General features: G+C 43.1%; 1 protein-coding gene across 1 annotated transcript in view; it reads right to left on the reverse strand.

Moving 5' to 3' along the window:
- LSG1 (large 60S subunit nuclear export GTPase 1) overlaps positions 1–12,138 on the reverse strand; it is a 29,084-nt gene extending 16,946 nt beyond the window's left edge. The window contains exons 1-6 of the mRNA XM_023214777.2: positions 11,969–12,138; positions 9,934–10,060; positions 6,401–6,521; positions 6,152–6,238; positions 5,508–5,594; positions 506–566 (exon numbers count right to left, since the gene is read on the reverse strand). Coding sequence (XP_023070545.1) covers positions 506–566; positions 5,508–5,594; positions 6,152–6,238; positions 6,401–6,521; positions 9,934–10,060; positions 11,969–12,067 — 582 coding nt within the window. The 5' untranslated portion in view covers positions 12,068–12,138. The remainder of the gene's footprint in view (positions 1–505; positions 567–5,507; positions 5,595–6,151; positions 6,239–6,400; positions 6,522–9,933; positions 10,061–11,968) is intronic.
- Positions 12,139–13,133: the final 995 nt, after the last annotated feature.

Here is a 13,133-nt window from a genome sequence, read left to right on the forward strand (position 1 = left end):
TATACAATATTTTGTGAACTAACCCAAAGCTGTATTACGTCATTTCATGGGATTCTCACACGTTAGTTATTAGCCCCTGCGGTGTGTCATAAACTTAGTTCACTTGTAAAATACCACAGGGAGTCATAACTAAAGTGTGAGGAGAGAGAACTTTACGGGATGAATTAAAAAGTGAAGTGACCAGCAATATGCTAAAATAAATAAAATACTATTTCCACTGGTGTTTCCTGAAAAATGGGAAACCAGCAAACGCCTTAAGTGGCTTCTAAACTAAAAGCTAGAAAGCTCGTTTAAGTGTCTGTGGCTTCCTGCAGATGGAAATCATTGTTTGAGAAAACATGTCTCAACAGTGGCGTCATGCAAGCTCCCGACCTTGGAAGGAGGGAAGGCCTCAGTAACAAAGCCAGAGCGGGCAGAATGTGTGCCTGCAGTCACTGTTGAGTGATGTGGTCCTCTCACAGCTACTCCAAGGACTGATGTGTGAATTTTGTCAAACTTGACTTACCAAATCCTCACATCTAAACAGGAGTGGGTTTCGAGCATCTACTATCTGGACCACGATATCACTGAAACACAAACACGAGACAGACCAATCAGTGTGAGGTGAAAGGGATTTTCCTAACCACACATTAATGGCCAGAGTAGCAAACACCTGCAATATATTAAGCACTGGACATCTATTAGTTTTTAAGGTATACTTATTCCCAGTTTATACACGAGTGACTTAAGGCTCAGGGCAGTTAAGTCACTTGCTCAAGGCCACCAGCTAATAAGTAACACAGCCAGAATGGGAACCCAGGCAGCCTGGACAGAGGTGATGCTCTTAATCAGAACGTGCTATTGCTCTCATACAGCCTAGAGGTGTTCAGATGAAGTTTCATTGCTAAGACATCCACCGTACTTCTACTCAACTCTCCTGGTGAGATAAAGGAGTATCCCAAACACTTCACTCCAAGGTGAAGTCTACTAAATATTCAATCCCTAATCTGCACTCATGTTAAAGCCTCAAAAGAAAACTAGTAAATCAGTTGCTGACAGCTGCCACTATTGAAGCTAGTATCTTATTTAAACCCAGGACAAGGAAGGAAGCATATTTTTGGCAAAATTATCCACCAATTCCAACAATGTATTTAAATGGCAAAAAGACAAAATAGGAACGTATTAACTTAGGTTGTCCAGCTGAAGCAGGAATGGCAAGTCCAACTTCTATCACATATAAGAAGGTACAGCAATAAGACAACTCACTGCAGCTGGTGCAAGCCCCTCAAATCCCTCACAAATATAGTGGGGACTACAGGTGTCCAGCACGGCAAGGCGAAAAAAAAATTCCCTTCTCTGGGAGGCTCCTCCCTTCCTTCAGCTCTGAGCTAGATGTTATAAAGGCCCACCGTGACTGCTGCTGGAAGGAAATAAGCTACAGATGCATGACTACCTCACGGCAGAGGCTCCCCCAAACCCTTATTCTGTTAAGCAGCCTTTTCTGAGGCAACTTTGCAAATATGCTAAATTCCAAGGAATTAAGGTTACCATTTAGGACATTCTTTTGACAATTAAAAGTGCATTTTCTTTTAGAATAGTTGGCCGGGTGCGGTGGCTCACGCCTGTAATCCCAGCACTTTGGGAGGCCGAGGTGGGCAGATCACGAGGTCAGGAGATCGAGACCATCCTGGCGAACACGGTGAAACCCCGTCTCTACTAAAAATACAAAAAAATTAGCCGGGCGTGGTGGCGGCGCCTGTAGTCCCAGCTTCTCAGGAGGCTGAGGCAGGAGAATGGCGTGAACCCGGGAGGCGACGGAGCTTCCAGTGAGCGGAGATCGCGCCACTGCACTCCAGCCTGAGAGACAGAGCGAGACTCCGTCTCAAAACAAAACAAAACAAAACAAAACAAAAGAATAGTTAAAATGTCAGCATAATCCTGTGACACAAAGGAACTCACAGACTTGCTAATTTTGGACAAATTGTTTTTTAAGTTCTCTAGTTAAGCTGGTTCTAGTATTTCCTTCTTTAAGGTAATAATGCACTTTCAAACTGGGTATTTAATAGTAAATGAAAAAATGATTACAAAAAAATGGACAAAGCCTAATCAACTAAAACCACAGTGTCTACAAACATTATGTCTACATACCGAACATGTAGGAAGAACAATCAGTTTAGAAACACCAGTAAGAAAAGACATTTCAAGACAGCTGCTTCATGTGCTGAGTGAGGATCAGAGCAAAGCGCCAGCCATGTAGCACGAAGGGTCTACGCAGCACAGTGGAAGTGCCTTATCTTACTGGAAGACAGTGTTCCGCCCTCAGTGCCTCTGCAGTTTCCTGCATTTCAATGACATGTTATACATCTAATCTTTTCTGATAACTACTGTTAGAAGTAAAGAGGCAGATGGTTTAGCCAGCCTGTTACCAAACAGGAGACATCTGCTGTGGAGAAGACATCAATAAATATTTCCCATTCAAAGATGGAGCAGCAGTCATTTTTAAGGAAATATTTCTATGTCACTCAGATCCACTTTCATATACCTATATTCCTTCAGTTAGAAAACATGTTCTCTTATTTAAAAAAAGGAGAAAATCACATAACAAAAATAAGACAGCAAATAATACTGTAATCCAAACTGAAGCTAGAAGTTTCAACATGTACAGGCTCGCTTGGGAAATTATTCGGGACGGAAACGGTGTAAGAGAGGCTTCCTGTTAACCTGAACACAGACGGCTACCTCTGCTCCCTCTCAAAACCCACAAAAACAAAGGCTGAAACCCATTAGGATAAAGAGAAAGAACAGCAGCAACCAAATGTCAAACCAACAGGAAGCAAACCTGTTCGTGCCCCAGACTTCCAAGCAAGCCCAGGATTAGAAGCATCAGCTCTCTCTCTCAAGGCCACGAATGCGGCCCGCGCCTGTCATCCGTCTGAACAGTGCGCTGGGAGGTTGGCTTCTCTGTTCCATTCAGTGAGGCAACTGCAACCCACCACGCAGCCCCCATTCCCCACCCCAATAGCAGAAGGCGAGCGTTTATTATGGAGAAAATGAACTTGAGAAGTTCCAGGACTGGGACCTCAGGCACAGGGAAAATGGGAAAGAGTTGCCAAAGTGCAAAAAGGGGAATTCAGCGTAAGCCTATGAAGATACTGAACTGTGAAGATGCCCAGCACCCTTGTATTATACCACCTCCTGCCCCTTCCTGGCAGGAGATCATTCTTCTTTTTAAAAACTGACTGGAACCGGGAACAGTGGCTCACGCCTGTAATCCCAGCACTTTGGGAGGCCAAGGCGGGTGGATCACCTGAGGTCAGTTTGAGACCAGCCTGACCAACGTGGAGAAACCCCATCTCTACTAAAAATACAAAATTAGCTGGGCGTGGTGGCGCATGCCCGTAATCCCAGTTATTCAGGAGGCTGAGGCAGGAGAATCGCTTGAACCTGGGAGGCGGAGGTTGTGGTGAGCCGACATCACGCCATTGCACTCCAGCCTGGGCAACAAGAGCGAAACTCTGTCTCAAAAAACAAAACAAAACAAAGCCACACACAAAACTGACTGGCTCTGGGGAAAAGACCTATAGATCTTAACATCTTGGAGTATTCTGACAAAATAAAACTGACCCCTGCCCAGGCACCTTACGGTGAAGCTCACCAGTTGGCAAATTCCACTAAACAGGTAGGCCTGTCAACCAGCCTTGTAATGCTTTGTTCTTAAAGACAGATAAACATCACTAGACACCTGAGGAAGGCCTCTGCTGTAAACGTCAGAAACCAGAAGAAAAAGAAAAGGAACAAAGAAGAAAGATAGATCACATAGGAAGTAGGACAATATCTGAAAACAAAACAAAAACTGTAATGAAGTGTGAAGATGGAGAGTGCTGCCCTCGAGGTCCAGGCTGCAGTACTTCCGCGCTTGTTACCGTTTCTCTTTGGAAATGAGAAAATGGGCATTCTCATGAGTACACAGCCTCAACTACCAAGGAGGCATCAAAGAGAAGGCTACTGTGCTCCACAGCAGTTCCCCAGGAGAATGACCGTGGGTCTTCCGAAGCCCTCCTCAAGCCTGAGTAAAAGGAGCCTGCATGGACCATAATCTGCAGAAAGCCTTTCCTTTCTTCCGCCTTAGAGATTTGCCTTGCTTCTGTGAACTCCCCACATCCCAGCCCACGAGCCCTTTCTACACCCCCAGAGGCAGAGGATGGGGGCATTCAAGTGACTTTAATTGTCATCACCCTAATAAGAAATGTAAGTGACTTTTACAAGTTTAGTCCAAATACTGTTTTCTTTTTTGTTGAGGAGTCTTGCTGCCACCCAGGCTGGAGTGCAGTGGTGCGATCTCAGCTCACTGCAACCTCCACCTCCTGGGTTCAAGCGATTCTCCTGCCTCAGCTTCCCAAGTAGTAACCAAGCCTGGCTAATGTTTGTATTTTTAGTAGGGACGGGGTTTCACCATGTTGCTCAGGCTGGTATCGAACTCCTGACCTCAAGTGTTCAACCCGCCTCGACCTCCCAAAGTGCTGGGATTACAGGTGTGAGCCACCGGGCTGGGCCCTGTTTTCTTAATAACAATATGCTAAATGTGATAAGATTCTTTTCTGAGAATCCCAATTAAGGCATTCTGTTTCCTAGTCTTCTTACTAGGTTCACTTTATAGATTTCAAAGAAAACAAAAACTGAAGGGTCCTTGTTGAAAAACATCATTTCAAATATAAGGTTCATTTATGGCATCCTTGAAAGTAATTCAGAAACCCTTTGAGGAAAACAAAAACCTCTTAACTACACCAAAGAGGTGAGATTAGAGACAGGTGATTCATCAACTTCCAACAGTCAGGAATTCTCCTTAGTGTTACACGAAAAAGAATGAAAATCTCTCATTCTCAATTTGTCAAAATCATTCTCTTCTTTTCAGAGCCCAATTAAAAAACATAAAAACCACCCCGTGATTTCCTCAATGCTTATCAGCCTCTCCTTCCTCTGCTATGACTCCGCCCACTGCCTTTCTATCTGCTGCAGAGCAGGAACTCTGCTGCCCTCTGTATTTCCCCATGTATGAAGTTCTCTGAGTGCAAGAACTGCATTTCATTCCTGTGTGTGCCCCTGGTTCCTGGTGCTTTGCTTAGCATTTACATGGTGACAGCGGCTGACGTGGGCTTTGACATCCGCCTCTCCCCATAACATAGATGCTCTTTGCAGGCAGGAACTTAACTCTTTTTCGTACTCATATTTTCCACATTACCAGTAGAAACTAAATATACATTTGCTAAAATATCTATGTAGGTTCTTCAGAATTCATCTTACAGAAAATGTTCATTATTCTCACACACTTATCAACATATTCACCTAATAACAAAAAAATCTATACAAAATATACGGTAGTATCATACTGTGTTTTTATAATAATTCTCAGTAACCCTCTGCATAGCTTAATTCCTCATACCCTGAGCCTATAAGCCTATATCAACATCCAAAACGAATATAACTTCACCACAACGTCCTTATTACACAAAAGAAAATGATGAATTCACCTTCTCTCAATGACTCTCCAGAGCTGGCGCCAAAAGTCCAAATTTCGTTCAAATGGAGTCAATATCAGCTTTTGTTCCTCTTCTAGCCTAGTTTTTGAATGAGAAGTTTATATCTTTGCCGGATTATAATAGACAATTTTTAGCAGTGTAAATGCTCAAATTCATTACATTAAAAATAAGTATGGTGTGCAAATATCCAGAGTCAAATTATTTTATATATTTCCTGCTGAGACGCCATAAAAATGCTATTTATTTAGACAATACTCCACCAGATTCAAATTTTATCCTGAAGCTATTTATGCTCTGGAAGTTTCCCTATCACACAAAGTCACTTCTTTCCCACACTCTTTCTGGAAAAATGTGCAGGCGAGCAGCGATCAACTCCAGGGCGCCCAATGGCCAAAGAGGGGAATGAAAGGAAAAGGCCCGGAGCTGCGCAGAGTAACCGACTCGCTGTCTGTGCAAGGACGCATATGCACCTAGCAATCTTGTTTCTGCCCACATCCATTTGTACTTGTTAGCAGAATGCTACCATTTCCTTTTTAAAAGAATCAAAACTTCAAAATGCAAACGGTGGTGTAACCACACCAAATGTCTGAACTCGGGATTTCAAGGTCACTTGCCATAGAGTCTGTGATACTCACCGGACCAGCTGATGTCTCCATTCTAGGAAGTTATCTTTCTCTGCTTGTTTGAGTTCTTCTGGGGTAGTATTTTTGTTCCAGTTTGGTCTGAAACAATCATAGAAGGAAAAAAATTCCTCATATAAGTAACCAAAATAAGATAGGGAATTTGGATCTAATAATGGTAGCTGAGAAAAAGAAGCAATTTAAAAAACGAATACTCAGCAGCCTTGTATGTTTTGTGGCATTCTAAATTCTTCTTCAGCTCACCTCCTCGGTATACACAAGAACTGTTTGTTTTCTTCATGGAGCTTCTTAATTCTCTGGCTCTCCTCAAAAGACAGTAGTCCAGTTCTAGCCTCAGCAGGCACAAACTTAATATTAAGTTTCTCTGTTCAAATAAAGAAAAGGACTATTACTTAAGAGGCAATGTAGATACAGAGTGTTTGGTCATATTGATAAACTTAGAAAACTAAAAATGAGAGCCTAAGAGAACTTAAGCTTTCTTGATTAGATTCTTCTAGCCTTGGATGAATTATTATTCTCAAATGAAGTTTTATACCAAATAACTATCCAGAGTTACTACATTCTTTTTGACTGCCGCACAGTATTTCATACTGTGGCTATATCACATTTTCTCTACTACTGAACATTCAGTTTCCAAGTTTTCATTATTAAAATACAGCGTCATCTGGGAACCTGTTAAAAATGTAAATACAGCAGCTGTAACCCTCACTCACTGAATCAGATGCTCTAGAGTCTAGAGGATAGAGCCAGGAATCTGTCTTCAAGAGTTCTCCGGGCAATTCTGCTGCTCTGGGGTAGATGCTGAGAAGTAGAGGTGCTGGCTCATAGGATATGCAACTGTAAACTTGCTTTCTGTTTTGTTTTTGTTTTTGTTTTTTGAGACAGGGTCTCACTCTGTCACCTAGGCTGGAGTGAAGTGGTGCAGTCTCGGTTCACTGCAACCTCAAGCAATTCTCCCAGCTCAGCCTCCTGAGTAGCTGGGACGACAGGCACACACCACCATGCCTGGCTAATTTTTGTGTTTTTAGTAGAGACAGGGTTTTGCCATGTTGGCCAGGCTGGTCTCGAACTACTGACCTCAGGTGATACGCCCATCTTGGCCTCCCAAAGTGCTGGGGTTACAGGCATGAGCCACTGTACCCGGCCTGCAACTGTCAACTTCTAACAGATACTGCCAAAACAAATCTTTCCAACTTCCCTCTCTACTGTCTCACCCCATAACCTAAGAACATACTACCATTAACCCAGATCCTTCTCACACACACCCTTACACTTCTCTTTCCCTGCCACAGTCAAATATCTCAGAAGAATACAACTTCCTCATTCCTTAACTTCCTCAACTCCCACTTCCTGTTTCTCTAGATTCCAGCTGTGGCTCTATCACTCCACTAAAACTGTTCTCGCAGAGATTACTAATGACTTTAAGAAGAAAATAGCACCAGGACGGTGGCTCACGGATCCCAGCACTTTGGGAGGGCGAGGCAGGCGGATCACAAGGTCAGGAGTTTGAGACCAGCCTGGCCTACGTGGTGAAACCCCGTCTCTACTAAAAATACAAAAATTAGCCGGGTATGGTGGCACATGCCTGTAATCCCAGCTACTCAGGAGGCTGAGGCAGGAGAATTGGTTGAACCCGGAAGGCGGAGGTTGCAGTGAGCCGAGACCATGCCAGTGCACTCCAGCCTGGGTGACAAGAGAGAGACTCCATCTCAAAAAAAAAAGAAAAAAAGAAAATAGCTTTACTAAGATATGATTCACATACTACACAATCCACCCACTAAAGCATACAATTCAATGATTTTCAGTATATTCACAGAGTTGTGCAGCCATCGCCACAATCCATTTTAGAATATTTTCATCACCCCAAAAAGAAACCTTTACCCATTAGCAGTCACTGTCCATCCCCAGGTACCTGGTGGAAATCATCTACTTTCTGTAGATTTGCCTGTTTAGGACTTTGTGGTGTTTCCATTTTTTGGTGATGATGAATAATGCTGCTATGAATACACACGTCCATGTTTTTGTGTAGACGTGTTTTCATTTCTTTTGGGCATCCACCCAGGAGTAGGACTGCTGGATCAGATGGTAATTCCATGTTTTACCTTTTGAGGAACTGCCAAAATTTTTTATAAAACAGCAACACCACTTTATACTCCCACAGCAATGTATGAGGTTCTAATTTCTCCACATCCTCACCAACATTTGTTATAGGCCTCTTTTATTTTAGCTATCCTAGTGGGTGAAGTGGTATTTCATCGTGAAATCCAGCAGTTTATTTTTGTCCCTTCGCTCGTTTTCGCTTATGCTGCCCTCTCCATTAGTCTGGTTTACTCTAGCTCCTTAAGTGCTCTTGTTCCTCTCATCTTCTCCATTCTTCTACTACCTCTATTTCAGTTCTGGCCTGTTCATCTTGCTAGACTAAAGTGATACGGTCTCCTAACTCATCTTGCTTCCTTAAAATTCAGCAGTGATCTTTTAAAAAATGAAATCTCATGTACCTGTTAGACATCTGCACTCCCACGTTCCCTGCAGCGCTACTCACAATAGCCAAGACATGGAACCAACCTAGAAGCCCATCAATGTCTGAATGAATAAAGAAAACGTGGTATATGTGTATACACAATGGAATACTACTTAGCATTACAAAAGAAGGAAATCTTGACACTTGTGACAATATGAATGAAGCACTATGCTATGCGAAATAACCCAGGCACACAGAAACACAAATACTGTATGATCTCACTTATATGTGGAATAAAGTCGAGCTCGCAGAAGCAGAGAGAAATGGTGGTTACCGGAGATTAGGGAGTGGGGGAAATAGGAGGATATTGGTCTAACAGTAAAGTTTTACTGAGGCTGGATGAATAAGTTCTGGAGATCTAATGTACAGCCTGGTGCCCATAGTTGATAATAATGTATTTACTAGTTAATACGAAATTTGCTAAGACAGTATATATCTTGTTCTCACCACACACACAAAAACAATGTGAGGTGATGGGTATGTTAATTACTTGATTTTAGTAATCATTTCACTACATATATATATAATATAAAACCAAACGTCACACTATATACTCTAACTATATACAATTTTTAGTTGCCAATTACATAGCTCATTAAAGCTGGAACCCACGCATCTCCCCAAAAAACACTGAAAAATGAAATATGAAATCATGTTGCACACTTGTTTAAAGCTTCCCTTAAACCTTTGTTCTCTCCAGAATCTGGCCCTTGTCCACCTGCTCAGCACCTGTGCTCATCACATCCCGCCCCCTGCACCAGGAAAGTCAAACTTCTAGCCATTTTCTGAACAAAGTCGGCTGCTGCTTCACATCTTGGCTCGAGTCCTCTGCCTGCCTATGTAAAAGGTCTTATCTCATGTGTCCTTCTAACATCTATTCATTGTTCAAGACTCAGGCTGGGCGCGGTGGCTCACGCCTGTAATCCCAGCACTTTGGGAGGCTGAGGTGGGTGGATCACGAGGTCAGGAGATCAAGACCATTCTGGCCAACATGGTGAAACTCCGTCTCTACGAAAAATACAAAAATTAGCCGGGCGTGGTGGCGTCTGCCTGTAGTCCCAGCTACTCGCCGTGCTGAGGCAGGTGAATTGCTTGAGCCCAGGAGGCGGAGCTGCAGTGAGCCAAGATCGCGCCACTGCACTTCAGCCTGGGCAACAGAGCGAGACTCTGTCTCAAAAACAAAAACAAAAAACAAAACCTCAGCCCCAGATGGAAATGTGACAGTGTCACATGCACTCAGCAATAAACAACTTACCAGCTACAAACTCTGTTCCTGCAAGTTCTGCAGTAGCAAGGAAGTCATCAAGGGAGCTCTCTTCAGTCACTGACTGAAGATTGAGGCGACCCCAATCATAGCCATCATTGAGTTCACTTGTGTGCAACTATGAAAAAACACAGGGTGATAAATACAGCTGCTCTCTTCTGCTCTTGGCATCCAATAAGCTCTAAACTTCCTTGCAACTAGTCTATGGTCTTGAGGATGGTTGTAGTCCCTTTAGAATCAATACTACTCATAGTTAATGTTTAAAGGAGCACACTCTTACCTCATAATAGGCAGTTCCCTTTCACCATTTCATTAATTTTCAAAAACTTTTGAGGTGAATTTTATTGTATTTTCATTTCACTGATGATGAAACTAAGGCTTCAACAGATAAAATAACTTGCCTATAGTTGAAAACTAAATGGCAGAGGTAGAACTTGAACCCAGATTGACTCTGCTAGTCAAAATTAGTTAAAACTTTATCTATATAGTCCCACAATAAGAAATACATTTTACATAGTGACCCAAAGCTGTATGTACATATAATGATACAAGCATTCAAGTACCATTCCGAACAGTAAAATGGAAACAAAAGAATACTGAAGCCACACCCTATTACATGTAACACATTCTGATATTTCTCTATCTTGCTGGGGGAAAAATAAAAACAAAAAAGCTAGTTGCAAACCACTAAATTGATTTCCAGACACAACCCAGACACACCCTAAGCTATATACTTAGTATAGGTACAAATTTGGTACAAATAAAAAAAAAGTGCCAGGTGTGGTGGCTTGTGCCTGTAACCCCAGCTCCTCAAGAGGCTAAGCGGGAGGACTGCTTGAGGCCATGAGTTTGAGATCAGCCTGGGCAATATAGCAAGACCCTGTCTCTCCAAAAAACAAACAAACAAACAACCAGGCCTGATGGTGTGCACCTGTAATGCCAGTTACTCAGAGATTAAGGTGGGGGATCATTTGTGCCCAGAAGGTGGAGACTGTAGTGAGCTGGTGAGTTATGATCACACCAATGGCACTCTAGCCTGGGTGACAGAGCATGACCCTGTCTCTGAAAATGAATGACTGAATGATGAAAAAATAAATATGAAAGGCCAAAAGTTTAAGTGGCCATAGAATCAGCAAAAATAAGGAATTCGGATTCAATTGTTTACCATTCATGTTCAATCTTCCCTCTATTTCCTAAAAGGCTTCATTAATAACAAGTTTCTTCGAAACTAATAAAAATTACCAGTAATCTAATCTCCAGCATAACTCTGACCTGATGAATACTGATAAGCACTCTGTGCTGTTTACTCTGTGGACTACATGGATGAAAGTCAGCTGGTATGACGGTGGCACACGGTTAGTTAGCTCCAGGGGCACACTTAACTTTAGTACACGATCTTAGAACTCAAATGTTCTCATTCATTCCTGGGGGAATGAATGGTGAAAATAACGACTAGAATGATTAACACAAGTCAAATCACTTGATTCATTTTTTTAAAGATCCTTCTATAGCCTAGTAAAATATTAGGTCCTGTCACACCTGAAAAATGAATGATTTATCTTTGAGCTAAACCACTAGGGGGTGCTTCGCCAGGGTGAAGCAAGGATCTGAATTATTCTGTATTTCTGGCAGTAACCAACCGCTTCTGGAGGATCTATTCTTTGAACAAATCAATACAAAAATACGTTATGTCTATTTCCTGCTCTGGAAGTTCCAAGCACTTCAGTGGCTTCTTGGGCAAAACACAAACGTACTCAAGACCTGGCGCTGAAGACTCTTCACATTCTCACTCCACGCCTCATCAACACACTAACCCTTCTTTGAAGCCTCTTCTACCTTTGTGTTCTGGGCCCTGCCAGGAGGAGGGCCTGCTACTTGGCTTGGCAGAAACTCCAACTCATCCTTCAAAATCAGGCTGAGGCGTCCCTCCCGCAAAACTTACCTGACTTTTGACCGCGAATTTTGCAGCACTCAGGCTAGACAGAAAAGATAAGAAAGATGACATGGATGACATGGTCTGTCTTACCCAGGAGTCAGTGTGACGACGGCTTCGGCTCCGCTGAGTCTGATGGCGCATAAGGGCCCGTCCCAGCGACCCACCGGCCGGCGTTCTCCTCCGGCCCATGGCAACGCGACCGCTGGACGAAGCTTCCCCGCTCCGCGCGTGCAGTTTCCGGGATTCACAGCTCGATCCCCGGAAGTGACGATAGGCGAGCCCAAGTAGTTCAGGCTCAAACTTGAGAGGGGAAAGCAGAATGACTTGTCCTAAAGTGCTCTTTTTACGTCTCGAGCTTGCCAGAATTATAGAATATAAGTGAAAAAGTGGTTCTGGAAACTTTTCTGTAGATTTCCTGGCGAACGTCTCGAGTTTGGATAAATGACTGACTTAAAAGAATGGTCCATTCTTGATTTGTGCGTCGGTCTTTAGCGTCCGGCGAGAAACTAGCGTACCCCGAATACATGGCGGTTCCTATTCGCGGCACTAGCTCCGCCTCCCGCCGCTTCCGTCAGAAGGACGCGGAGACTCGGAGGAAGAATGTTTCGGTGGCGCTGGAATGGGGGAGGTTCCCCGCGCTGGTTTTCAGCTGGCGTCCCAAGGTGTGGTCTCTCCGAGGTCCAGCGCTGCGGCTTTTTGTTTACCTAGCTGTCCCCAGCTGCGAGGTGGGGAGAAAAGTCTTCCCCTGGATGTGAATTTGGAATGAGAGGCTGAATAGTATTTCCAGAGCTTGGCAAGGTTGTAAAGAAAGTTAACAGGAATTGACTTACGCTTTATTTCAAATTTAAAAATGTTCTAACGGTTCCAGTTACAATTTCATTACCCTTTTCAAAAATAATTAAAATGAAAGTGAAAACAGTGAGCCAGCTCCACTCCTAGAGGCCTGGGCTTCTGTTCCTCACTTGAATGATTTCCCTATAATGGGAATAATAGAAAGTCAGCTTAGAATTGGCTGTGTGCTGGTGAACTACATTCTCGTCGATCCAGAAAACCATCTCTTTGTTTTGATGTTTAGAGAGAGGAAGCAGCTTGAGCAAGTCATAGACTGAGTGCGTGCAATGTCAGGAATCAAACCCAAGTCTTGTCACTGGCTGTACACCCCTGGGGAGGGCGGGGAATGAGGGTTGTTAACATGTTTTATTTATTTATTTATTTATTTATTTATTTATTTATTTATTTATTTATTTATTTATTT

Source organism: Piliocolobus tephrosceles, chromosome 2, assembly GCF_002776525.5.
Source record: "Piliocolobus tephrosceles isolate RC106 chromosome 2, ASM277652v3, whole genome shotgun sequence".
Classification (NCBI taxonomy): Eukaryota; Metazoa; Chordata; class Mammalia; order Primates; family Cercopithecidae; genus Piliocolobus; species Piliocolobus tephrosceles.